This window comes from Paralichthys olivaceus, chromosome 20 (genome assembly GCF_024713975.1).
Source record: "Paralichthys olivaceus isolate ysfri-2021 chromosome 20, ASM2471397v2, whole genome shotgun sequence".
In the NCBI taxonomy this organism is placed as follows: domain Eukaryota; kingdom Metazoa; phylum Chordata; class Actinopteri; order Pleuronectiformes; family Paralichthyidae; genus Paralichthys; species Paralichthys olivaceus.
In genome coordinates, this window is record NC_091112.1 from 16,683,212 (window position 1) to 16,710,712 (window position 27,501).

The 27,501-nt window shown below is 40.1% G+C and overlaps 1 protein-coding gene across 1 annotated transcript in view; it reads right to left on the bottom strand.

Annotated features, from left to right (window-relative positions):
• Window positions 1–277: 277 nt before the first annotated feature.
• The window catches only part of kcnk9 (potassium channel, subfamily K, member 9), a 41,392-nt gene continuing 14,168 nt past the window's right edge, over window positions 278–27,501 (bottom strand). Inside the window, exon 2 of the mRNA XM_020090580.2 lies at window positions 278–7,230. Coding sequence (XP_019946139.1) covers window positions 6,347–7,230 — 884 coding nt within the window. The 3' untranslated portion in view covers window positions 278–6,346. The remainder of the gene's footprint in view (window positions 7,231–27,501) is intronic.

The window sequence follows — 27,501 nt, forward strand, 5'->3', positions numbered from 1 at the left end:
TTAGTTTTAGCTTTGTAAACAAAATATTCCCAGAGGTAATAATGAACAATTTATCATCATTGTATATGGGTAAAGTTAATCTTGAATCAGTTCAGTTTGAGAAAGTGGCCCAGAGCGATCTTCATTGAAACTGTTGTTTTTAATGAATATGTAAATAATAGGACTCCAGGCCGGAATTTTACTGTTTTTAAACTTGCGTTATTTTTTTGTGAATTTAATGAATTTCTCAGCAGGGGAGCTGCTGATGTTTAAGAAGGTACAAGCAGACAGGAGGGGATTTGGAAGGAGGCTCATCATTTTTATTCAAGTGTGTTATGGCTTCACCCAGGCTGTGGAACCCAGTGAGTCATCCACACCAAATCATGCACACACACGCACCAAAAACAAGAAAAATAAAATAAAATAAAAAAGAAATCATACAAATGTAAAATGTTCATTTCACTCTGAGCAATTCTTAACAATCTCTTCTCAGTGTGGTGAGAAGACTGGGGAGTGTACTGTACAGACATCAGTTTCAAAACTGTGACAGAAGACGTCAGTGGGTTCAACATGACCATCAAACCATATGGATGCCAACGAGATGAGATACAATCTCCTGTAAGGAATATGGTACAAGGTATTTGTTCATCAGACCTACAGAAGAACCTATTGCAAAAGATATTTCACAAAAGTATGGAACACAGTCTTTCTGTTATATCATATTACACAGAGAGTAGTGCAATTTGTGTCTCTTTGTCCCTGTCATAGGAAAACATGGCACTGTCAACAGAGAAAATGGCCTGCACATACTGCCACATGCAGGAAATGATGCGTAGAAGCCGAGCACGGCTATGGTGCGTGCAGGACGCCAAAGACCGGCCAACAGCTAGCCAACAACCAGCCAATAACCAGTCAACAACCAGCCAACAACCAGCCAACAACCAGCCAATAACCATTCCATCAAAATTCTGCACACCTTTGAGTTGTTTGATGCCACGAGACAGGAAAACATGAGAGAAAACAGAATGTTGCACTGTTTAGTCTGCTCAGGGCGATGGCATGTGTGTAAGAATGTGTGTGTGGATGTAGCCGCTTCTCCTTGCCATCTGTGCTATAGAGTAACATTCAGCGGAGGACCATCAGTACGACACGTGGCGACGATGGCAGACAGATCTGAGTAATGTGTGTACATGTGGGAGGGGGTATGAAAAAAAAATAAAAATCAGACATGCAGCTCACGAGGAGAAAATGAGTCCAGTTGTTTGCTGCTTCCTTTCAGTGGAGGATCCATTATGGCTGATACATTCCCCTAAAACGCTGCATGGTAAGAGTTTGTCTGTGAAGTGAATGAAAGGCAGACGACTCATCATCATCAGTGACACTTAATAGATTAGATATTCTCTCAACCCTGTTGGTACTGGAAGTGTTTGATGGATCGGTTTCTGACAACTTGAGCCCTCTTTTCATACTTGTGGCCATTATGATAATGTTGTAATCACCGACGGCAACAGCTGAGACCTGGGAACAAAGCAACATTACAACAAAGTCCAGTGAGGGAAGATGATTGATGAAGAATTTCTGTTCTCTTCCACGTAACCTTGACGAGCGTTATTTAAGGCAAGTGATACTATATTCTTAATAAATCCCATGAAAAGAACAAAACCATTAGCCTCTGATTCCCTGATGGGGACACTCATGACAGCCCATGTGTTCCAGCTGAAGATAGAAATCTTTAAAGCTGCACTTGTCAATATTTCTATGTAAACCCTGGCTCACATGACCATGTGCAATAAGGTACTGCTCACAGTGTGAAAGCCAGAGATAATTACCACCTCAGTCTAAACTCCTCCTCAGCTCTACATTGCCTTTTTAGTGTATATTGAATACATGTTTGGCTTTTAGGCCTTCTTGAGCTACACGGTTTTCAGATGCAATAAAAAGCTTTTTTTCAGTGAAGAAAAACAAGCTCTGATAAAGTCACAGTGTGCAACCAAACAGCTGAAATATCTAACAAGCTAAAGAACCTGATGTGTTTTGTTTTCGTGTTGTTTTTTTATGTCGGACGACCAAATCAGAGCCAAAAGTAGGGTCGATATTTTACTTACTTTTACTTACTATATCTCTTGATCAATAACATTAACGACGCCTGCAGGCGCACATATTGTTAAGCAGCAAGTTTGTGGGCCGTGTAGTTTTTGGACAGCAATGGATCTCCGCAGCTCAGTGATCAGCTAAACCTACTACCACACATTCTCTGTCATTGATGTGACTTTCCCAGATCTCAGCAGTTGCCTCTGTGAGCACCGTACTGTTACTAATCGAAAGGAAGGACAGCCAAAACTATGAAAACAGAAGAACCAGGTTGAATTATCTTTGAAGTCACCCTAAAATGAGAATGTCTTCAAAAGCAAGGAAGTGATTCAGTCTGCTGAGTGTGTACTTGGTTCCAGAAGATAAATCAGATATAGATTTTCAAATGAATGTGTTTGTCGGGACTTAGATCTGTCGATACATTAACCACATCTGCTCTCTTGTTACCTCCACAAGCGTCTGATGGCTAAAGCACAAACAGATCCGCAGCCATGATATTAAACTGTGCCCACTTCAACAGAAACACTGACTACTGTCTCTTCAAGGCACATATGCTAATGTGTAAAAATACATATGCATCTCAGCCATGAAAAGGCCATTTTATTCCAAAGGTTGTTATAAACATATTGTACAGAATATTTGTGATAAGCCGCTATAGTTCCGATAATGAAACAATGCTTTTCAGGCTTATCTCGGACTCCATGCCTGGTTACGTTCGTCTTGACTGAATAGCATCCATGGCATTTTACCATTTGCACAAACAGAGTGGCATTCAACTTGTGAGGCATGCTCAGCTATGCAGGAAATTAATAGAAGCCTGTTAAACACTAAGCTGCAAAGAATACTGAAGGTAATGCTTCTTTAAAGTCGAGGTCCAGAAATTTGTAGCAAGAATTGTTATCCTCCAGAAATATTGATTGATTCTGAAGAACAGAATTCGCTAAGGGAATAAAAAAATAGCTCCCAGCCCTGTGCTAACATAAAAAGGTCACCTTTCCTCCAGTCTTTACAAAGATACATATTTAAATATACATTACAACTAAAAATGCATTTACAAATAATGTTGAGCACATAAATCCTGCTTAACTAGGGAGCTCATGGATAGTGAAAGGTATTGACAGCAAACACTGGGCCAGCTGTGACAGAAAAGGCGGCTCGGGCTTTATAACAGGCCTATAATCAACGTTAATATCCAGAACTGCATCAAACAATTTCAAGCTATTGTGGCTCTCACAAATGATGCCACAGCACTTGCCTCAGTGAGATGATGCATCTCAGTCGCATTTCTAAGGAAATTCCTACCATTTGGAAACAAGGATTTTAAAATGTACATTGTATTGTTTGGCCGATGCATTTGCATTTGCACTTCTGGGAGTGTGTTTGATTTAGGAGTTAACCATAAGGAAAAGAAAAAAGTTATTTGTTCAAACCTGAGAACAAACATTATTGTACATTTTCTCTGAAAGGAAAATTTGAAAGCAGGCAACTACAGTGTTTCCCTTTAAGAACTGCTGGACTTTGGCTGAAAGAAACAGCGTATGTTGTAAATCATTTGTTAAGACTATTTGCCAATAAAATACTTCTAAAGTTATTTTGAAATCATTTCCCCATTCATCACAAACAGTTCATGCACTTATCAGATCTTTCAGACATAAACAATCCTCCAAATTGCTTCTCTTCCCCTGGTATTTTACAGACACTGAAAGAACCATACTGCTGTTATCTTCTTTTTAATAATACTGTCCCCTCACATTAACTCATACTCTTTAGCTTGTTTCCGTAGTGATACATTGAACAGGTTGTGTTTTCCTAAGATCGGCATGCCTCCCAGTCTCAGTCAACAGTTCTGCTCTCAGTGCTGCATTGTGAGATCTAACTCAGGGTCAGCTGCTAGTTGGACATACATCACGTACTCTGCGGTGACTTTGAGGGATGATCACGCTTGTCCTCTGATTAACATTTACTCTGCTTTTAAAGTCAGCTGGAAAAATGTAATTGCACTTTGGTAGCTGCAGGTTGAAAAATGTGTGTGTGTGTTCCTAACGCCTAAGTTTAAACTTCCCATGATGGTTTTCACTTTACTCTTCACAGCTAATGACTCCATCTCTGAGAAAATTATGTTTCCATACATCTAAACAGCAACAACAAACCTTTTTGTATGAAAAGTAATCGCTGACTGGATTATGTTCAGAGGCAACAGAATTTTACTGAATTAATGAAGCGCTATGTTTATTAATGGAGTAAGAGTTGCCATAAGGTGGTTGGGATCAAACACGCTGGAAGTCGGGGTACTGAGGGAGCTGCAGCACTTCCTCATGGTGAGCGGCTTTAATTGCAACTCAAAAAAGTTCTCTGAACAAATCAATTTAAACGAAATAAATTGTATTTTCAAAAGAAATGTTTTGAGAGCAGAATAGTAGTAGCCCTAACATCCACCCATAATTATTCATTGTATTCAGTGAATTAACTGTGTAGCCTATGCAATGCACACATGTAGTATGTGTCGTATATAATGCAATCTGGTAGGATCGCAGATTTTAGTGGTAGTAATAGTTTGATGAGCATCTCTCAATCATTAATATGGCCCTAAAGCCAAGATTAAAGTCTTTTAGTTTAAAACAATAAAACTGGTATGGAATACTCAAATTAATAAAAAAGAAAACTCAAACCCTGCACTGTATTTTATAGACTTTCTCTCAGCACCCCCAACTCTGGCTGACTTCCATCGTCTCTGGTTTGGGTGAACTGCGGATGCACAAACCAGAGAACTCCTCACAACCAGAGTCTGTTGGTAGGTTTAGGCAACAGAAGCAGTTTGAGATTAGGGTCAGGAAAAAAAATATGTTTTTGATCAAGTATGAATCACCATATTGTGTTTGTCTTTGTTAAAACAAAATCTTTCCCTCACCTTAACCAAATGCTAGCAGAGACCAAATGTAAACATAAAAAGTGTAATAAGGCTGTAGTAAATATTACTGAGCTGTAAGGTCAGATATCTCAGAAGGAAACAAATATGTTTAACATCATGTAAATGTAAATGTCAATAAACCACATATCTTTATTAGAAATAAATTAGCTTCAGTAGTTTTGTTGCAGATAAACATCTATTTTAGGAGACCTGTGAACAGTTATAGTCTGCTGTGGGTGGTTTTGGCTTCAATCTTCTCATCCAGAAGGATTAATGAAAGATGCCACATTGTTGCATCATTAGAGTTGTAGGACTGTGTATTATGGAGCCTGAACCATTCTGGAGGCTAAAACTCAGGTGTCTGCTGCAACTCACACAATTACCCCTGTGTTATATATCACTGGTGATGTGTTCTGGTCAGTTTACATGACTGTTGATACAGAAACTGGTATCGCTTCTTTTACAGCAGTTATTCCCATATGACTATTGAATACTGCTGCAAAACAGTCAATGTAAAGAGGAGCCTTTGCACATTGACTTGACATATTGGGTATAAATGTCTTAGGATAAAAATACATAACCAACAAATATTGGGGGGAAATGGCAGATTTGTCTTTAGAACAATTTTGACTCTTTCTGCAAAAGTCAGTGGGCGAAGTTGAAGCTTTTGTGGCCAGATCAGATTTAGTGTGAGGGGTGAATGTCAATAACAGCAGCATGACCCTTTGAATCAAAGACAAACAGATGCCCATCATACATCTGTTCTGAAAACAGACCAAAGAATGTCACAAAACCATGGCACACTTACTTAAATGACATCTAATGCACATGCTAATATTGGCAAAAATATTTTGGCTTGATATGTGGCGGAACCATTGGAATATATGATTGCTTATAGAAAACAATACCTGATGCTTTAAGTCATTTTAAATTCTCTGTCTGCAGTGAGGCAATGGAGTCGTAAATAACGGCAAAAGTTTCTTCAAGTTAAGGTGAAACAAGCATACTTCCTTTTCGAAAAATAGCATTTTCCCAAGTGTGCATCATTTGGTATGAAACCAAAGTTAATATATCAATTTTGTACTGCAAATGTAATAAGGAGGGTCTTGTAGTTTGTGTCGTTATTTAAATGGAGCGACTTTATGAAAAAATAGACATCCATGCTTCATGCTTTGTATCCCGTTGTGTCCACGCTTGCTGTCTGCGCAGTGTCCTTCATCTGATCCCAAGAATACTTTTTATTTTACACCATTTTGCAACCAAACAGGGAAAAAAGTGCTGAAATAAGATTTGGTAAGGAGCAGCATTGGAAATGTTTGACCTTGTGTATAAAACATGGAAACTCATTTGTCCCATGTTTGTCAGGGTTCAGATAGATTTCCTTCTCCTCATGAGCTGGTGATTGTCTGTGAAGCTGTGAAGGCCTGGAGACACCGAGCTGATGGGCGAAGGGAAGAAGCTGTTTTTCAAGGTGCTGGGCGAGATCTCCTCGATCCTGTAGGAAACTGAGTGAAAGTACTGATTGGGGTTCAGCTGTGAGCTGAATGAGTTCTGATGGGAGAAGGCACATCCCAGACCTCCCATCCCTCCCCCAGAGCTGCCGAAGTCATGCGAGTGGTAGTGCATACAGGAACAGACTGACTGCAAATCAGTCACCTCTGCCCTGTATGGCTCGCGTCGTTGCCGGCCACGCGGCATCGACTCGTCCTGGATGTGGATGATCATGCTGTTCCGGTTGCCCGCAAGCGAGGCCCGTTCCTCCGCATCCCGCCTCTCGTCCTCACTGTTCATAGTCAGGAATCGGAGCACGACCAGGTTGAGGAAGGCTCCAATGACTGTCAGGCCCACCAGGATGTACATGAAGCTAAAGGCCACATACAGCGGTTTCTTCTGGAGGGCCCGGTTCTTTTGGAGGGCCACAAAGTCCCCAAAGCCTATAGTTGTTAATGTGATGAAGCAGTAATAATAAGACTGGAAGAAGCTCCAGTCCTCGTAATGGGAGAAGGCAGCCGCTCCTATGCACAGCGTGCCAATGCAGGAGAAGAATCCCACGGTCACCATGTTCTCCATGGACACGTCGGTGATGCTCATGCCGCAGCACTTCTTGATGCGTTTCAGGAGGTACTTGACAAAAGTGTTCATCCTCTCACCCAGACTTTGGAACATGACAAGAGTCAAGGGGATTCCCAGGACAGCATAAAACATACAAAAAGCCTTCCCTGCGTCGGTCCCCGGCGCTGCATGCCCATAACCTGAGGAGAGAGCAGACAGACACCAGAAATTAGTGACAGAAAAGTATTTCAGAAGCGGCGGTGGCGTCATAGGTGATACCCCTTAAAAACCTCTGGATCAGCTTTTGTTTACAAACATGACCAAGCAAGAAATTTGCCCAAGAGTCTGCGAGTGCTGCCAAAAGAGGGCATTGAATATGTGCATGCCACAGAAATGTTTCTGCTCATTAATCTTATTTGGGCTCAAAGATTGTGGTGGAGAGGGGCGTCCAATTAGTCAGAAGTTTCCGGTGAGGTAGAATAGTTCGGAGGAGGGAGTGGAAAGGAGTCATGGAGGAGCCAGTGAAGCTTTTAGCTTAATTAAACTTTATCTTTAGACCACAAGCTGCTGACTCACACATACACACACACAGACTTTTCAAAATCAACCTGTGGGGCCAACAATAGGATTCATACATTATATGAGCTTTCAAATGTAATAATATAATAGTGGTTGCAGGCTATTTATAAAATATGACTTCAGAAATTTCATTATGAATGAGGGTAGTGCTGTTGAATATCCAGGGATGAAAAAAGTGTGTCTCACTGATTGTCTCTCTTCCACCACAGCCCATAACTGAGAGTATTAAACAGGAAAATCAGAGCCAAGAAACTCCCACCATCAGCTGGCATGTGTATCACTTCAACAACTCCCTTCCAAATGGAGACAAAGTATTTTTGGTGCACTGTGCAGCATTTTTCTTTAGACGCGTGTCCTGAGCAAGTTTTGTTTTGTGCTTTCAAATATTGATTCTGCATTTTCACATATGGCTTTCCACCCACTGAAGCACGTGTTTCGTTAAGAGCTTCAAAGGAATCTGACTTGCACTCGCAGAGTATTTCTATTTACCTGTACAATGTGTGTTATTTGCCAGAGGTCATCAATGCAATTGAAAAAACTTACTGCACTAACAGTAATTGGCCTCATATTATCAAGGTTTTAAGGTAGACTGAAACATTTGATTGACTTTAATCTTTTTTAATATTTGTTAAGAATAGTGTTTCGAATCGCACATATTTGGGGGAAATGTGTATGTGTCGGTGTGTGTTTGTGTGTATTTCCAGCTCTCGGCGCAAAACAAGTTGAGAAAGAGTTATACAACACTCCACACACATACACATAAATGACATTGCTACAGTATTGGCACCATACACATAAAGCAGCTTATAGGTTTTATGCTCAGAGTTGTCATTAAGTGCATGTTCATTGCCAGATATCCAGTTGACTATTTTCTTACTCTTTCAAGTCACATCAACTCGCGATAACCTTATAACTATATAACCTTTAACTGAATGGGGGATTGTATTAATCGGACTTCTTATATCCAATTTTCAAAGACTCAAGCTAAGCAAACAGCTCCTCACAGCCCCACCGGACCTGTGTGAGATATACACTGATTTTTACAGGGAAACTGCTTCATTCTGTTTTGTTTATCAGTTTTTAATTAGTAATTAACAGGCCAATTTGTTTTGGAGAGGTGGAGACCTCTGCCAATAATGAGGCTCCTGCAAAGAAAGAAAAAACCCACTCCTGAAGACTGAAGCAATCCAAAGCTAAAGGGCGTAAGGGCAATGAGTAGTAACAAATCCTGGAAATGTATATAATGCAATGAAATATTGAAAGGGGATAAATGTTACATAAAAAGTTGCAGGTTAGGAAAATGCAAACTAAACACAGTCAAATCATCTTCGATTAAGAGTTAAAACCATCTAAAAAAAGAGAAGTCTAAATCTAATAAAAGTTATTTTATTATAGTCAAAAAACCTGTTTTATAAGCAGCAGCACTTTGATCTATTCCAATCTTCACAATCTGAACATGTTGGACTGCGCCTGCATGAACATACAGTTCAAGTGACCATGTCTAATATGGTTCATGGATGGACCCACAGTGTATAGTCAAAATTAAATACTAAAGTTCAGAGACATGTTAAACTGTAAGTTGCTCTTATTCATCTTATCAGGATGCGCAATCATTGCAGACTTATGTCTTCAGTCATTGTAAAATGAAGGCCAACATTTTTCAACCCAAACTATTAGAATAAAAAATTAACAATAGCTGGCTGGACTCGAATGAGTAGTCAGCAGTTCTCAGCAGCTGTTGTTTATGGAAAGCTTTGAGCCTGCAGCTTTTTTTAATATTTGCAAACAAACTGATAAACCCTGTGTACTCTCCCTGTTCAGCAGACAGACAAAATTATCAAATAGCTCCTAACATAGTGGAGCACTGAGCAGATAAAGAGATGAATATTTCCCCCTGGAGCGTGTGGAGACAAAAATAAAGTGGAAGAGTGATAATGTTATGTGCATTCACAAGGTGCACAGAAACATGAGTCCAATTCTGTCTCCTTCTTTAGCTACTGTAAACCGATGGCAGAGGCCTCACAAATGAAAGGAGGAAATGTACAAAATCTTAGTGGTTTTATTTTGTGCTGAAGCGCTCCAGAAACCCTGCTTTCCTCTGGTCTGACTAAAGTTCCATGATTCACCTGCAGCATGTGTCATTACACGGATGCTTTAGAATAGAATACTGGTAGATCCAATATGATAAAAACAAAATCAATGGGAACCAGCCTGAGGATTAGTTTCCCCTTCAGCTTTGTTGCGACTGCAGATGATATCTCAGAGATAGCATTGGTATTTGAGTGCCTGCCTAATTCACTGTTAGATCAGTTGTAGAGATCTGACTCTGGAGCTGCTGTAATACAAACAGAACCAATGGAAGTGGGAGAACAATCCAACTCTTATCTCCATGGGCTCCAGTTGTAGCCCACAGCTGACGGACACCATGGCAACAATGTATGTCTCGCTTGCATTCCCAAAACAATGGTCGTTTTTATCCCCCCAAATAGAAGACAAAGAGTATTATTCAGAAATATAAAATACTTTGATATCAATATGTTGCAGAAGGCTCAGAATGGCTCAGAATGTCCCATCAAAATGGTTCTGATATTCCTGAAACTCTGACACGCAAATTATTCATCTACAGGTATTAAATACAAAAGTATTAAAAAACCATTACAGTTGAAACCATGAAAACATTTATTTGTATTTTTTTACTTCCTTGTCTTATTATTTCATGATTACACATAGTTATCCTTTTAATTTATTTTGCCTCTTTTTAATCTCTTTACCTCTTATATTCTGTTTCTTTCTTTCTTTTGATTTCAAACTATTTTTTTAAATTGTGCTTTCTGATTTTAAATGGATTTCTTGTCCCTGTACAGCCTTGAATCTAATTGAAAAGAATTGCCCTAAACTCAAAACTAGGATAGATAACTTTTCACCCTGCAACAGAATAATCTCAACTTACTTAACTCATGGTCAACTTTCCATGTACAAAATTCTGTTTGTACACATTAACCAGGCGACTAAGCTCCCTCTCCTTATTATCATGTGACACCTGAACAAACGTTTTAGTCAGTGGGTCCCTGTGTGCAGCCTGGAGAGTCGAATTTAAATACTATCTGAATATTAAAAATCCAAAACACAGTGGCGTTAAATGCACAAAAACATGCAGAATCACTGCCCCTGAAAGTGGAGCTCAGTGCAGGACGCTGTTGGATCAGCCGCAGGTCAGCAGCAGCTGACTGGGTACTGCTGGTGTGTGCTGACTGAAGATGAGCTTGTTGAATTCTCTGAACAATGAGCAGCGATCACTTAGAACAAGAACATGAATAACCTTGTTAAAAATATCTAAAACACACAAATCTTACTGTTCTTTAGGTAGGATATTAAGTTAGAAATGCTTTGTGGAAATAAGATCAAGCTAAATATAAATCAGGGCAGAAGATATGAGCAATCAATCTTCAGTTTCTTCATTATATTTAATCTAATTTATGCAGCAGGAAAATGTATTTAAGAAACTTTGCTTTCTGCCTGGGAAAAATCAATTTAGATCAAAGTAAACATCATGTGCAAGAAGCAGTACAACATGCTTGTGGTGTCACACAAGTGTTAGTCAATTACCATTACCTCTCAGGACAGATTTGCATTCTGCACAGCCATCTGTCGTCCTCCACCCATGCTCAAAATTAGCAAATTAATTGATATTGATCCTTTTTGCTCAAATTTGCTCTCGTGGAGTAATTACGACATAATGAATTACAGTGGGGACTGCGAGGAAATGAAAACTCTCATTTGATTTCGTCTGTCAACTCTACGTTTTACACTGGAAGACATTACACTAACAACTGTTTCTGTTTGGACGAGCTATTTCAGGGTTCCTGTGCAACTACCTCGCTCTCCACAGCCTCTCCCTGTCGGAATGAGAGCGGAGTGTATTAGGTATCGATTGGACAGCAGGGTCGCCACACTTGTATGTGTTTCCTGTTAGAATTGCCATCCTTTTTTTCAACCTTACGACTGACTAGAAAGAAGAAATGGTATCCGGATCTGTAATAGCTAACACTAAGGGAGTCATGAAAGAAGTATATTAAAGAGGAGAAAAACAAAAAAGCAAAGAAATCAGTGATGTAGTATCGGTTGGAGCTCTTGTGTTTCAGCTTCAGCACAAACATTCATTAGTGTCCTTTACATTTCCAAGGCTATAAATACAGGATGATTAACTAGGATTTACAGGGGCTCTGGGAGAGGACCTGCACACCTATGAAGCGGATATTAACTCATCAAAGTAATCATCTGGGAGATTTTCATATCAAATAATGGCTACTGTCCATCATGGATGGTACAAGACGAGTCCTGCAAACGTATTTCAAAATGACTCCACAGGTTGTGATGCATTTCCTGAGTATAAATGTGAGTGTTCTCGTGTATAGATTCAAAAACACAACATGTATTACATAGGCCTCCCTCCATAAGTAAAAGGGTAAAAGATAATGAATATTTTAACTGCACTCGCACTAAATTTGATTCATAAATTATTATCTGAGAAATCACAGAAAATTGAAAAATGTCTCAATGTTAAAGAAAGTGAAAAATAAGTCCTGGACCTGCCCTAAAATTGAATGGGTTCTTTCCTAACCCGTACCACATCCTTCCCATTAAGTTTGACGGTATGCTCTCAAACAGTTTTTGCCCAATCCTGCTAAATAACAGACCTGGAAAGAGGTTATAATACATTTTTTAATTGTCACTTAATCTTTGCCTATATTTTTCCACACTAGTCTCTTGAAGTATTTTTGTTAAGTCGTTAAGGGGATGTGTGTTTTTTCTGCGGCAGCGCAGCACTGTGTAATCTGTTTGTCCTCTTATAATGACTCTATTATCTGCTGTTGTCTTGGGAACAGACATATTTGCTCTGCCACACAGACAGCCCTGCCACGCACAGGTGCCTTTGTGCTCATGTGTGCACAGGTGAACATGCGTGTCTGTGCACAGCGCCATCGAAAGAGACTCATGCTCTTTAATAAATGTTAAAAGCACAAGAAGGCCAGGTCACTCAAATATTACATAACAAGTCACATGTTGAAAACGGGAGGTTGCCCTCTGTGCATCCATGCAGAGAGAAGTGAAGACGAGTAAGACATGGGACGTGTGTTACTTTCAATCTGAGGTCTCCTACAAGCTTTGGCAGGTGGACTTTGTTTGTAAAAGCACGCCATTCATCAGCAAGCGGCAAAATGTGTGTCTGTAACACAGAAGAACACAATCTGTTAATTAAGATGCTGTAAATTTGCCCAAATGAAAACTGGATTTTTGGAAGCTCAAAGGAAATGTTTGAAAATGTTGCTCTCAGGACAAATGACATGTACTGATTACACAAACAGCAGCTAAAAATTATTTACAGTACTTGATGGCATTATTCCACAAGCCTGGCTTTTCAAGTGGAATTAAACAGAATCTGTCGGCCATCTGTTAAAAATTAAGTATGAAGAAATATAATGAGATGATAAACATGTGAACTAATGTGGACCTGAACTTAAAAGACAATAGCTTTAGGTCAATATAGTGCAGCAGGTTTCTGCATCACGGCACATCTGTTGAGTCACTCTCCCAAATGTTTGAACAAACCAGAGTGGGAAGTGCGATAACATGTCTGCACAAAGGTGCTGCCTGAAAATAGTTCTAGTGTCATTTGAAGTAGGACGAGGTATATACTGTAGCTCAATACACAGTCATATCCTAACCTTTTCGTACAACTCAAGTTACTATTAAACAGGGTGTCTCCAAATCCAGTTTTGCTAGTTAGAAGGTAAAACAGGTGATGAACACATGCGATGAACCAATCAGAGTGCTGTCTCCCATTCCCTTTAAAACCAGGTGTACTTGCACCTTGATGGATTTCCATTATAAAAGCATTTTCTGGTACTAAGAGGAAAGCTTCTCTGCAGAGGTGAGGGTCACTTTTTTCTTCACACATGAGCGGATCATCTGTGCTCAATAAGCACAATGCACTCATGTTGTGATCTCGATAATGTGAAATGATAATAACTAATACTGAGCCGCTGACTTCAGACCAGGTTTTTGTTGGTCAAAATCGCAGACTGCCGCTGTCTCAAGATAGCGATGCGTCAACAATGCAACTGACCACACCTCATTGTAAGACCATCGAGGCCACAGGAACTCTTTACTCTATCTGTAGAACACTTGGCAATCAATGATTTTGATATTCAACTAGATAAATGAATCTCTTTCATGCAGGTGACACCAAATTTCCAGACTGACCAAATTCATCCTTCCAAGAGTACTCAAGACGTGTCACTGAAAATTCTAAATCCTCAAGCTGGCACTGAGAGAAACGTCTCAAGTCACGAATCTGATTTTGAATCTACCCACTGGGGACTGTGAATGTCTTTGCAATATATCATGGCAATCTATAAAACATAGGCTGAGATTTTCAGTCTGGAACAACATGGTCCCAAAGATGATCGTTGAAAGCAGAGGAGACGAATATTAGACAGATACTACATCAAGATGTATATCACCACATCAGAGGACTAAAATAAATGCAATCCCTCAAAGAAAATGCAAATGTGTTTTCCAGCTATCTCAATTCACTAAATACATCACACCCCCTGTGTCTCTCCACATATCACATCCAAAGTGCCTCTTATGGTTTACACATTTACGCAAGACAGCTCTCATCATAAACTGCATGACTCAACCTTTGTTTGGCATCAATCCACTTTACTATGACTTATTTTAAATGTCTGCCGACACCCACAATGTGAGCTTCATATGTCCGCCTGAGTGAGTGTGACTCATTGTTGCTCCAACTCAAAATTGACACAGCTGGCAGCCTAAATTCAATTATTATACATTTGTATTATTATAGCATAAATATTAAAAAAAAATATTTGTGCAGTGGCAGAAAAACAGATCCTTTAATAATCCGATGATGGTTTCATGAGTTAGCAACCTACACATACTCAGAATCTGAGATCCAGCAGACACATGTATCCTTAAAGCAACTGCCATCTGTTTAATCATGACTGAATTAAGAGACAATCAAAATTAATGTTTAAAGAAAACATTCTTAGTTGCTATTCATAAAGAGTTTAGCAAAGTTTAACACAAGCAAACAACCCCATTGATTTTAAAAGGGATTTGTCTCATGTATTGCTGAAGGCCAGGATAAAGATGAAGTCTGTGCTTGTATGAACCAAAATATAAAAATGTAAAGTCTGTAAAATCAAAAGAATAAGCTGAAAGGTGCTAAAAGGCTCAGTAAATCAACAGCTGATAAAATAAATCCATCTGTCTTTTTGTTAGGAAGTTAAATCTTCTTTCATCCCTCTAACTTTTCCCCTTGTTTTTCTCTCTTCCTTCCACCTCGGCCAGGTGTCCCCACATTAATCCACCTCCTGTATGCCTGTAGGTTCAAAATCAGAACCTCTGCAAAGATGTATGAGAAATCATGATGTCACTGCACAATATATATAGTGGAAACAATGATGTAAGACAAATGTTTCTTACAAATGTTTCTTAAAAAAACTTCGATTGCGCAGCTTTAACATGATTTCATATTTTTTTATGTCTTACCGAGAGAAATTTGAATTGGACTGACAGCATAAATTATTCATGTGGAATACAGTATGTAATATTCACACCAGATTAGATTAGAAACATAGTAAATATCTGCTTAACACTTGCTCCTCTAATCACATCATTTTGTCGTGAGAGTATGATGGAGTAATGGATACCTCAGCCTATTTTTAATTTATTTTTACACACAGCTGGTTATATAACATGTATCATCCATTATTCATAACACTATCAAGGTAGTCCCTCATTAGCACCCACACACAGCCTGGGTAGTTACTCTACAAATGTCAAGCAGTTGCTTAAACCAGCACCTTTTGCTTGTTTGATCCGCGGGTTAATCTGCCACGTATTGCGGCAGGTTCCACGGTGGCATTGCTAGCTACAGGCCGTGGCATTTTAATGAAGGTCAAGAAGAGCAGGAGGCACAGAGGTGAGAATACCTTGTTCAGCTCTCCGTCTGAGTCTCTACCACGTCACCGACAAGAGTTTAATTTGTCTGAGGGGTGGGAGCACCATGGTTACCTTCTCCAGCCAGGGCATCTCTCACTATCTGTGCTTTCTGAAACACTAAGTCTGCTCACAATTCCCATTTGTTATGGTGCCTTAATGGTTATGGTCTTCCAGCGTGCCCGTCTTCTCCGCTCTATTGTTAGGGAAAAAATGTCAAACATGATATGCTACATCAATGAAGAGGCAATTCCAGTGATATTAGAGACGTCTGCCTGCAGCTTAGAAAGATCACATTTACATTTTAAGCGTTTTGTCCAATGTTGTTATTCCGAGGACTTAAAATTAGAGCAGGAGCCTGTGTGGGTTTCATCATCCAACAGTCTGATAAATGAACGTTAGTTATGATCAACTTTCTTAAAGGTACAGTGTGTAGAATTTAGTGATATCTAGTGTTGAAGTTGCATGTTGCAGCTGAATACCCCTCACCTCACCTTCCCCTTCCAAACATGAAACAGAACCTGTGGTAGCTTCAGTTGTCATACAAACTCAAAAGATGTTCAGTTTGCCCTGTTTGGATGACATGGCGGCCTCCGTAGAGAGGACCCCCTCTATGTAAATATAAAGTATTTAAATATAAAGGGCCTTTTCTAAGTTAAAGAAAACAATAATTTCAATGAGACGCTCTAGTGAAAACATCATGATGATTATTTTATATTCTATTTGTGCCAATAGATCCCTTTCACCAAAATCTTACCCACTGAACCTTTAATACAAAAGTGACTCAAACTGCAGCTTTTCCATGTATTTCTAACAAGAAAAGGTTCCAGAGATAAAACATCTGTCTTAGGAAATCTTTATTGTTGTCGCCAAATTTGCAATAAACACAAAAAAAGCTAACTTTGTTCCTTTGTTGCTTGGTGTTGGGCAGGTAATATAGAGTAGAATTTACAATTTCAGCTAGAGCAGGGCAGAATGCCTTCAGGCCAACTGAGTTGAATCGTCTTCTTTATCCTCAGATAAACAACAGCATCGTTTTCTACACAACTTGTAACTTCACTCTGCAGTGTTTATAAAAAGCTCTGCTCACAGTGTCCAGCCCACAAACAACAAAAAGTGAAAGGTATATTGTAGAACTGTTTGAGGAGGATTCACTAATGACAAGGAATAATTCTAAAATTAGCTCCAGAGCATTAACACAGGACAAGAGAACAGAACAATCCAAACAAGCAGATTTTGGACGGACTCTCCACTAGAAATAGAAATAGCTAATTTTGTCCCTTTGTCATTTGGTGCTGAGCAGGTAATGTACACTGGTTTTATCACAGAAAAACAGCTGCAGCTGGAAACAGGATAGATGCAGCGAATGAACTGAAACAATAAAGAATGTCAGTAGACAAAGCAACAGTGAACAGAAAGATTGTAAAACAGTCCTGGGAGCTGAGGGGAGCTGTTAAGTTGTTAACTATTAACTTCAGAAAATGCCAATTATTCCACCCAATATTTTTGGCAAATAATAGTCAGATCAAGTCGAATAGAGACAATCTGTTGGTGGCAATAACTTTCCAGGCAGGTGCCATTTACTCTGCAGAAAATAGGGCCACAACATGACGATATGATTAAAACAGCACCACTCAAACATCAGATGATTCAAAACCTCACTACTGTTTCTGCTCGTTTCACAGTCTCTGCCTTTGCTTTTATCAATACACCAACTTTTCCACCTTAGTCAAGTACAGAAATAATTGACACTTGTTTGTTTTTCACTTCTTTGGGGCATTTCTGCTCAGCAATTGAAAATTCACACACAGGTAGATGGAAATGCAATCACATAAAACTATTTATGCATTTGTAAAACGTGTATTGCTGTAATTATTTCAAGACACCAATATCGGCTCTTGGCACCAGCTGAATGTAAACTGCAGTCCAACGTGCACCACTATTTCCTGACCCAGCCACTTGTAAGACCTCCCTTGTGTCATGTTGCTTTCTACTACTACAATAATTACCTCAGCCAAGGAGGTTGTGTTTTTATCAGAGTCCATGTGTCTGTTAGCTTGCAGGATTATGACTGGAAGAATTACCACAAACGTTGGTGCATTGCGCTATAGGTCAGCATTTGGTGCAGATCTGGATCAGGGGCAGATCCAGGAATATTTTTTCACTTTTATTTAACATTGTGAGATAGTTTTTGAACATTTTGGATGATTTGATGGAAAAAAATCTGTCATGTTTGGGTAACTGAGATTTATGACTGAGTGCAATTTGGTGCAGATCCAAATAAAAATCCAGACTGGTGAAGTATGTGCTCGACTGAGTGTCATTCTAGTTGATGCAACATCTCTATTTACTGATCCCCTCTCACAACCTTCCTGAGCTCGTCACTTTCTCAGTTATGTATTTCCTGGCCCCAGAGCCTGCAGAATAGAAAGATAAAAAGATAATCATAAAGCTGTAAGAGTCACTTAAGGTTTGTACAGCAAGCACCAGCAAAAGACTCTATCCCTTACCAAACTGCTGCTGTTGCTGCTCCAGCTCATTTCATATTTACACAATTCCTGTCAGCAAAGTTCTCAAGGTCACTGCACAAGCAAGTGCAAGAGCGCCTGCATTGGCAATTAAGATTAAATAAGTAAGAACAGATTCTGAACACGGACGGTTATTTTGTTTTTGTGTGCCATGAAGAAAATGCGAGACCAGCCTGATTAACAGATGAGAGGACCGTTCGCACAGTTTTCAATAACTACAGTCCAGTCTGGAATTTTAGGTCCCTCACTTGTGTGTTTGCTCTGGAGGGCTCTATTTTTCTTGGGAACACAAGGTAGACGCATTTTTTAAAAAGAAGAGTCTGAGAGAGAAGCTGAGCAGCTGAATGTGAAGCTGGTAATCCCCAACACAGCCTGTGGAGGTTTGGTGCTGTAGCTCTGCAGAGAATTTGAGATTCCTCAAATCTCGGGGTAGAGCCAATGCTATAAATGTAATCCGACCTGCTACGTCTATCCTCACTGTACTCCTGTCACTGACACTTGCTTCTGATGACAGAGATCCATTTATTCCGTGAATGGTTGTAGTCTTGTTTTGTAATACAGGCTCGACTCGTGTGTGCTCCCTGATGAATCTGAGCCGGAGAGCAGGATTCAGCGGGAAGCACGACAAATAGCCCCCGAAGGCTGTAAAGAACAGAAGCCAACAGACACACGTCACTGAGATAGGGGACACAGCGAATGCACAAGGCAAGACGAGTCATTGCCAAGTATGGTAATGGGAGAGAAGAACAGAAGAATGAGATGGGATTGCAGAGCAGGAATCCGTCATCGCAGCCAGAGACAGAGGCGTGTGCAGCAAGAGGCAAAGAGTTAGACACAACAAGCATCATGAGCAGCAGAGACAAATAATCCTATGTAGAAATTAAAAACACCTCATTACTTCATAGTAGAGCATGACTGATGACCCAGACAACAGAAAGTGAGGTATTTAAATTTAGTTCAATTGGTTTGGCACATAATTAATTTCAATGGGAAACAGAATCGCTGTTGCGCAATGGAGATTTCATGAATAAGGTCATAATGTTACAAGAATAAAGTTGTAATTGTATGACTTTATTCTAAATATTTAGTGAAATTAGTTTTACAGATAATTAATTTCAGTGAGAAACAGAATCACTACTGTGCAAAAGTCTATTGGAGTCAATTAAAAGGGAAAAAAAGATTTTGAGAATGAATTTGTAATATTTAGAGAATAAAGTCATCATTTTAGGCTACATGTCAATTTAAAGGGGGGATATCAGAAAAATTATCCGTTGTTTGTATTTAAATGAAGAATGTGGAGCATCTTGTTAAGTTTACAAATAACAAAATACTTAGGGTTTGGGTTATGACATCTTAGATTTACCTTTAGCATCAGCTTACCCTCATGTTTGGCCTGTATTGTTGATGACAAGGGAAAAACACTCAGTGATGTTAAGGCGCACAACTGAGGTTATGACCCTAACATCCGCTGGCAGCCGCTAACATCTGCTAACATCTACTGGTAGTTGGTAACTTAAACAAAAATAATATTATTATAATAAATTGTGCAGAAGCCCCAAATGTACAAGGGATATTCACCATCTAGTCCTATATTCTAAAATGTCACATTATCATCAGGACCTCTGAGGAGAAAGAAGCACACAGATTTGGAGGAAACTGTCTCTCTCGCAGAGTAGAACATGTTGAGTTATGGTCGACTGTGGTGTTATCAGTGAATACATATATATTATATTCAAAGAGATTTCCTAATTCGTCAAGAAACACTGAGATTGGCTCAATATTGGATCCAGAGGGAGTGGAGCTCCAGCAAGCACAGGTTCTCCTTGGTGTTTGTTTCCAAATCAATTTCCTTTTTTTGTATTTGCTGAAAATATTAAAACTTTTATTGTGATTGAATTCGGACTAGATTCTTGTAATATTACGTCTGAATTCTTGCATTATTACACCTTTTTTCTCAAAAGCAACATTATCATACAAATACTAAAATACTACACTCTGTCATTCTATTGAAACATGTAGCCTTTGAAAAAACAGATTATTGCATTGGCTTATTCACACAGCAGGTTTCTAGCAGATATTGGCGGGCAGGTGAGTGTTGTGTCGGTGCTTTGCAGATAACACACACACGGTCGTTGGTCTGATCTGCTTCTTGAGCAGTGGAGAGATCATTCTAAGATGTCAGAATTTACTTGGATCAATATATCCACTGTATTTGTATGATGCAGTGTAGTGAAACACTAGAAAGAGCACATTTGCTGTAGAAATTATGAATACGATTTTGGACTGCACTTGTCATCTTGACAGTGCCCTTGCTCTTCGATTTCACCATTTGGTTAAATAACATATTTGTGTGCTGGGTATCGCAGCAGTGCATGACATTTCATACAGCATACACAATAACCCTGTTACTCAGTAGCTCCAGGGCCAGGTCAGGCTGAACCTGTCTGACTGACCAAATAAGACGATGACATTATAGCAGAGCGATTACCAGCAGGACAACACAGGATCCGCTCTCACTCAATTTTGTGATGATGGGTGTGACCGTCATATCCCAGGGGTGGGATTTATTAAAAAAAAAACACACAAAAAATAAGTTTTTGCCAAAAACACAATTCAGACGTGATGTAAAGTGGCTGAAATATTTAACGCTCTTTCCTTTGTTGTGTTTCGCTGCCCTCTGTGTCACGATGACACAGCCGAGCAGCTGCCGAATATCAAGCCACTGGTGTGATTTAAATCGCACCGATCCAAAGACTCATGCTGCAGGATCAGGTGAGCATATAAATGTGATTCCAAAACATATTTTCATTCTCAATCACAGTGATTATTCTATCAAATGAGCTGAGAAATACTTGGTGCCACATTTGAAAAAAGCCTCGTCCTGACAACTGATTAGATATAAAGCATCTGAGGTGAACGACGATGATTGAAAATTCTAACTGTGCCGCCTACTAAGATTCACACCATTCATTCTTACACATGCTTCCAACAAAGGGGCCCTATACCTATCGCCTGAAAACTACTAATCAACAGTGAGTCATCCAACACCTTATCAGATAGTCATTGTAGCACCTCTCCTCAATCTTCTGTTTTTCACATCAGCTTCCAACACAACGCTGCCTGGGAGCAATTTCAGTGATAAAACACCATGGGGGATATCAGTATTAACAAAGGTGACTCATGCTTCTGCAGCCTTCAAGGCAAATCAAAATTCCACATTTCATTTGAAAGGATGTTTCACTAATTTTCTCCGTTTTAAATGTGCACCGCGAGCCGTCTTTGAAGTCTCCCCCTCTGAAGACTGTTTGTGTCTGTCCCCTGCCAGCGATCTCACATTCAGACAGCGAGCTACGACAGCCGCCCCACTGATAGACGTGACTGGGGAAGTTTGCTATGTTGGGCTTGTCAGCAGCCCAGTGTAGCGGTTGTGTGAGATTCACTGCGGGCGAAAGAACGCAAGGGGGCCGTTTTGGAGATTACTCGGGTCAGAAATGTGTGGTTTGTTTTGATGTGTGAATTAATGAGTGAAACCTGAATTTACCCTTGGGGAGCTGAACCCACATGAGGCGCGCAGTGTGAGCTCTTTGTAGATTGACATTTGTCGCAGCTCTTTCGTGCTTTACATTAGTCCTCATGATAATTAAACCCACACTGGGTGACATTTTTTGTAACAAAAAGCTTCGTTATCAGGATCACTTCCTGTAAAAAAAACGAAGCCTTTGGTTTAAAAGGGATCAGAGAAGAGCCTGGTCGGTGAAAATTAAATGTGCTGTGTGCAGTTTTAACATCCGCTTACAGGATTAGCCTACTGAGCATTCAAATAAAAATAAAAAGTCACAGCTACTTTTGGCTGCAATTTGTCACTGCTGGTTTGTAAAGTTCCACAAGACGGCTTTAAAGGATCATTTCAGTCTATTACAACTTATTTCCCATTCTGTGTTTCTCACTTCTTTCCTTCTACTGACATTAGCCTGCTAAACAGCCCCTGAAGATGTGGCACAGCTAAGAAGGTGTATTCCACCTTTTTGTTTTGTAAATGCAATGAGGGCTGATCGAGCACTTGCCTGGCGACCATCACCACTTGGAGGATCACCAGGATTTCCGTGCATGTGCTCCAGCCCTGAGAGTATTTTTCTGGGCTTCATGGAGTCATCACCACTCAGTCCACTTTCTTATTTCCTGGGTCCTTTCAATTGATAGCAGAACGTAGAAGGTTTTTAAATGACAATTAGCAGCGAGAGAGCTGCCAGAGTACTTGGACAGAAGCAATTGAGAGCTATTTCAAGAAATGGATACTCAAACTTTGAGCTTATTTCCCCGATAAACAGTCAAGGAAATGTCAATGGGCTGTCAATAATGTAAAGGACAGTAATTAGTGCTGTGCAGGAAAGCTTACTTGGTCTTAGCTGACAATTATGGGCCAGAACTGTATGGATTTCTGCTTCATCACTGTGGAGCGAGGTTTCACGCCATGCTACACCATTCAGATTGCACCTAATTTAACAGCTTGAAACTAGATTTGCGGTTATTTCTCTGCACTGAAACTCTTCTGCTCTGAATATACTGTACATATACAGACACGCAAGAATAGGAATATACCTTAACATTCTCCAAGGTAGGACTAATCAAGGTGTTTAGCAGATGCTTGCTGTTTTTTTAAGTAGCAGTATACTGGATATGTTTTCTTTTTAAGTGTGTGATGAGGAATTGATTGTGGTGTGAGGTGTGTAGCAAGAATGCACGAAGGAAGCTATGTAGCCTTCTAGTCAGTTCATCTTCATATTATGCTAAAATGTGCATCAGAGTCTTAATTGTTGACTTGAATTCCAATATGAACTCTCTCTTCAGCTCTGTTTTGGTCCACATCGACTCCTTGAAAACATATCTGGCTCTTCTGCTGGGAAAATCTCCATTTTGTTGACAGTTAGTGGCTAACTCTGTCAGTTTTCATTGAGAACAGTTCACTACTGCTGCTAGAAAAGAGGTTGGAAGTTGAGGGCCTTAAATCAAACCTGTTGATGCTATAAGTGAATATATCTGCAGAGTCAGGTGATAATTTGAAAAACTGCTGACTCCTGCTTTAAAAGTAAACTCTCAAGTTCTTACTTAAATAGATCATTAATATTGTTGTGAAACCAGACATGGGCAAAATCCCTTTAGGCCGACATTTTAAATTGTAATTCACACAAAGAATTCAAGAGCTTGTAACCAAAGCAAAACAAGAAACTTTCATTTAGTTCAATGTCCATTCCATTGATTATTGTCTGGTTAGTACTGTCTGTGATTTTTAATCCTAGTGCATTTATATATGGAGCTATATATCTGCATTCTTCTATTCTTCATTAGTATTTTCTTAATTTCTTGTTCTTTATATTCTACATATTTAGTCTCTGTTTTTGTTCCCCTCCGGTGTCATTTCACATCTGTTGGGTCACTTAGTAATGTTGGTTGTGTAAGTGCACAAAAATCCCCTAATAAAATTGAAGTAAAAAAAAAAAAAAAAGAATAATTATTCTACCCTGGGGTGATGTTTTTCTCTCCAGCTCTGCTCATTGAGATACAAAGCCCTCTGAATTAGCTTCAGGCAGTTGTTGTGTCATGTTCTACCAGCTGTACAGGAGGATCTGGGGAAACCTGCAGCACAACAACATCGTTTCTGCTCAGTGTTGGTATCTGTCATCAACATCAAAGCTAAAAAATCTCTTCACGTTTCCTATAAAACGTCAGTTAAACCTCGGTGGAGAACGTCACTCTGACTGCATCCTGCAGCAGCTGCAGCCCAGTGGGGTCATCTGAGGCCTCCGAGTGAAGAATTATCACATTGTCTTCCGTGAGTTAAAGACACGTTGCTTTCACATCCTGCCGCCTGGTCCTGACAGGACCATGAGCCGTCCCAGATGTCACTCTATATCCCTTGTTAGGCTTCACCTAATGAAGCTCATTGCCCAGCATCAGGATATACAGCCATTGAGTGCTGCTAAGCAACAGGCACTTGCACTGTTCTCGCTAAAATCACCACCCTAGAGAAAATGACCACCACTTGGCCTGGTGTGCCCTGCCGCTGCCCTATAAACAGATTTGTAAGAGGGATATATTTTGCTCTTGTCAGAAGGTCATCTCAAACTGACATCTCTGGTATCATTTTTTTTGCAAGATGGAGACATGGCAGTGGCCAGTCTGTGATTATGTTGGCCCACAGCAGCCGTCACTAATGGTCAGCCCCTCACCTCTTGGCTCTGTACAGCTCTTGCTTGTCACCTGGCCTCTCAAGGCTGAAGAAACAGGCTGCAAACTCGCCTCCTTTTTTTTCCACCTTCTGTATTTTTCCAGTACCTCACAGCCCTTTGGAATCTTTTTGTTTCTATTTGCAGGTGATAATCATAAATTAACATGTGTCATTATCAAACCTGCATGCACAGAGTTGGAGCAGTCACACGAAGAGCACATCACAATAATAAGTCTGCTGCAAATCATATTTATTTATTCATCATGCACTGACTATCATACCGTTAAGAACAAATTACATGCAGGTACAGCAATGTCAGTTTATAACACAAACTGCATGTGATGCTGTGAGAACTGCAGCTATCATCCCGCTGCTTTGTTTGTTATTTCCAACCTATGTAGTTCTACTGTCACTGTGCTCTCACACTGTATTTGTTTTCCAGCCCGCGGGGGAACCGAATTTAGTATCAGAGACACTACTCATGTATCAGAAACGCTGACGGACCACACACTGCGCACAAGCCGCCGACGCTGATTTCATGCTGCTGTTCCGTGGCAATAACTCATACTGGAGACCACACACTCCCACTCGTTCTACAGATGGAATAAAGTGGTTGTGATAAGACCGTGTGGGTGTGCATTACAGTGGAGCGCTGCGGAGGGGAGATGATTGTCAGGGTCCAACAGGAGAGAATTAACAGCAGGTGGTGGTGATGGAGTAGCAGTGGTCATTTGAAGTCTTACTACACTTGCAGACAAAGTATATAAAATGCCCTGAGGCTGTCTGTGCAGGTGATTTAAAGAGGGATAACATGTCGTACAGGAAAATTTAAAGAATGTTTGATACGAGGAACAAAGAAGAAAACAATGAGCTGAAATGCAAATCCTTCATGAGCCTGGGCTGTGAGGAGGAACACCCAGCAGCTTGGCAGCTGGGTACGGAGTCATGCTGACTCACAGCCTGAGGCGACCATAGTGGATCAGAATGTAACTCGCAGCCAAAAAACTTGTGTTGCAGTGCCCACTTAAATCCCAGACTGCTGGGAAGTATCTATTATTTTAAAGCTATGAATACTTGGGAGAGGATGGTGTATTCTATATATTCACATGCATGCATTTTAGAGACTAAAATGGATTCAGAAGAGGCCATGGCCGAGACTCAGCCATTAATTAATATGACAATGCAACTTTGTATCATCTGCACCATCCATTATTAATGACAGCATCTGTACTATTCCTGTAGAAGACATTTGGTGCACTAGTGTAACAATATCCAGACAGTATATGTGTTGGCATGATGCCTGTGTTTTTCCACACAGTGCCAACACGGCAACATCATGACAGCACAGTCCAGTGAGGCAGAAAGGAGGCTGATGACATGTTGTGAACAAGCAACAGACAAAGCTGACATCCCAAACCATTTTATTTGGAGGTAATACTGACAGTGAGCTCACCCAGAACGATGGTTGTGTAATTAATGGATAAATTGGGAAATAATAATGTAATATGACATTGTTTATCTTCTGAATGAGCCTCACTAACCTGGGGTTTTGTTTGTCTGATCCTCCTGCAGCAGTTCAATTTTCTTCCCCCCCTAAGATTTCTCTGAGATAAATTACCTTAGTGATTAAATTGTATAACAACCAGTAGTAATAATGGCCTGAAAATTTTACTAAAATGCAGACTTGAATATACACAGACTCTCTGCTGGGGACAAGAAGTACCCACAAAGCCTCCACCTTCAAACATCAACATTTGAGGTGTATATGACTTGATGTGTCTTGCAGTGTATGCTGTTGTCAATATTTTATACAGTCAAGTTGGTGCAGAATCAGAGTTGAAAAACTCAACCTTGATTCCATCTGCTCTCATATATAATGCAGCCTAGCACGTATCTTTTTAAATCCCTTACGATGATTTTGAAGAAATATTTTCAGATATATTTCCGTACAATCAACAAGCAAACCTTGTTGCAGTCGGTCTTCCCCTTATGTCATTTTTATTTTGATTAAAAGTCAGATTTGTCCCTGGTAAACCAAGATTCAAGGTTTAGAGGTCTAAAGTTATGAATATACTGCAGTATACTGGCGTCGTTTACCCATATATAATATATATATATTGGCAGTCAGTGGTAGTACATTGTGCCAGGATGGTAAAACTACTGAGTGCTTGTTTTATTAACTGAAAAGAGTTCAATGAAGTTCAATGGGGTTCAATGCACAGTTGGTTAAACAGCTGCATTGAATGACAAAGCTTCTTGTTTGTTGACCTTTATGGCAACAAAAAATATCCGAGATTCAGAAATGAGTCACTGTGAAAACTTCACAGACATGTTTTGATTGTTACTTGTTATATTTGATATATATATATAGATATAAATAAGTTTTTCCCCTCTATCATTTTAACTCCTTCAACATTCTACCTCCAGTTCCTTCCTCAGTGTTCAGCCGACAAGGCTTTTCTCCGCCTGTTGCTTAAGAGGGACACCACCTGGACCCCTCACCCCACCAGAAAAAATACAAAGAGCCACTGCGATCAAGCCACATCACTCTCTACTCACGCTGGCCCACTTGAGCCTGGATGAGCCCACTGTGCCCGTCGCTCTACTGTGCTGGAGCGGAACATCCAGTTGCCACCGTGACTCCTTTAAGAAACTCTGCTGGTGAGAGGAAGCCTTTCTCCGGCCTGTGGGCATTCGAGCACATTTATCTTTCTCTCTTCACACAGATGAGAAAATACACAAAAAGCTGGCCACAAGCCATCAGCATTGTTTTGATGAATGAGATCAGTGGCACAGAGCAGAGAAGTACTAACACTACAGTCCTGGGAAGCTAAATATGCTGCAGACAGCCTCTGTTCTGCCTGTTTGTTTCAGATTACCTGTATTTGCGAACTGCGTGTTCTTCATCTCTCGGTGCAGCCTCCTGGCGGCTGCTTCTGCCTCTGCCTCAGGCTACTCGCTGTTTCGAGGTAGATACCCTTTCAAGATGACTGACAAGTGTTGAGCCAGGAATTAGACCGACTTGAGGAGAGCAGAGCAAAATTTACAAATGCACATTCTGCCTGGAGTTGAAGAGTTAGATACTGCAGCTTTGAAAAGCCCTGGCT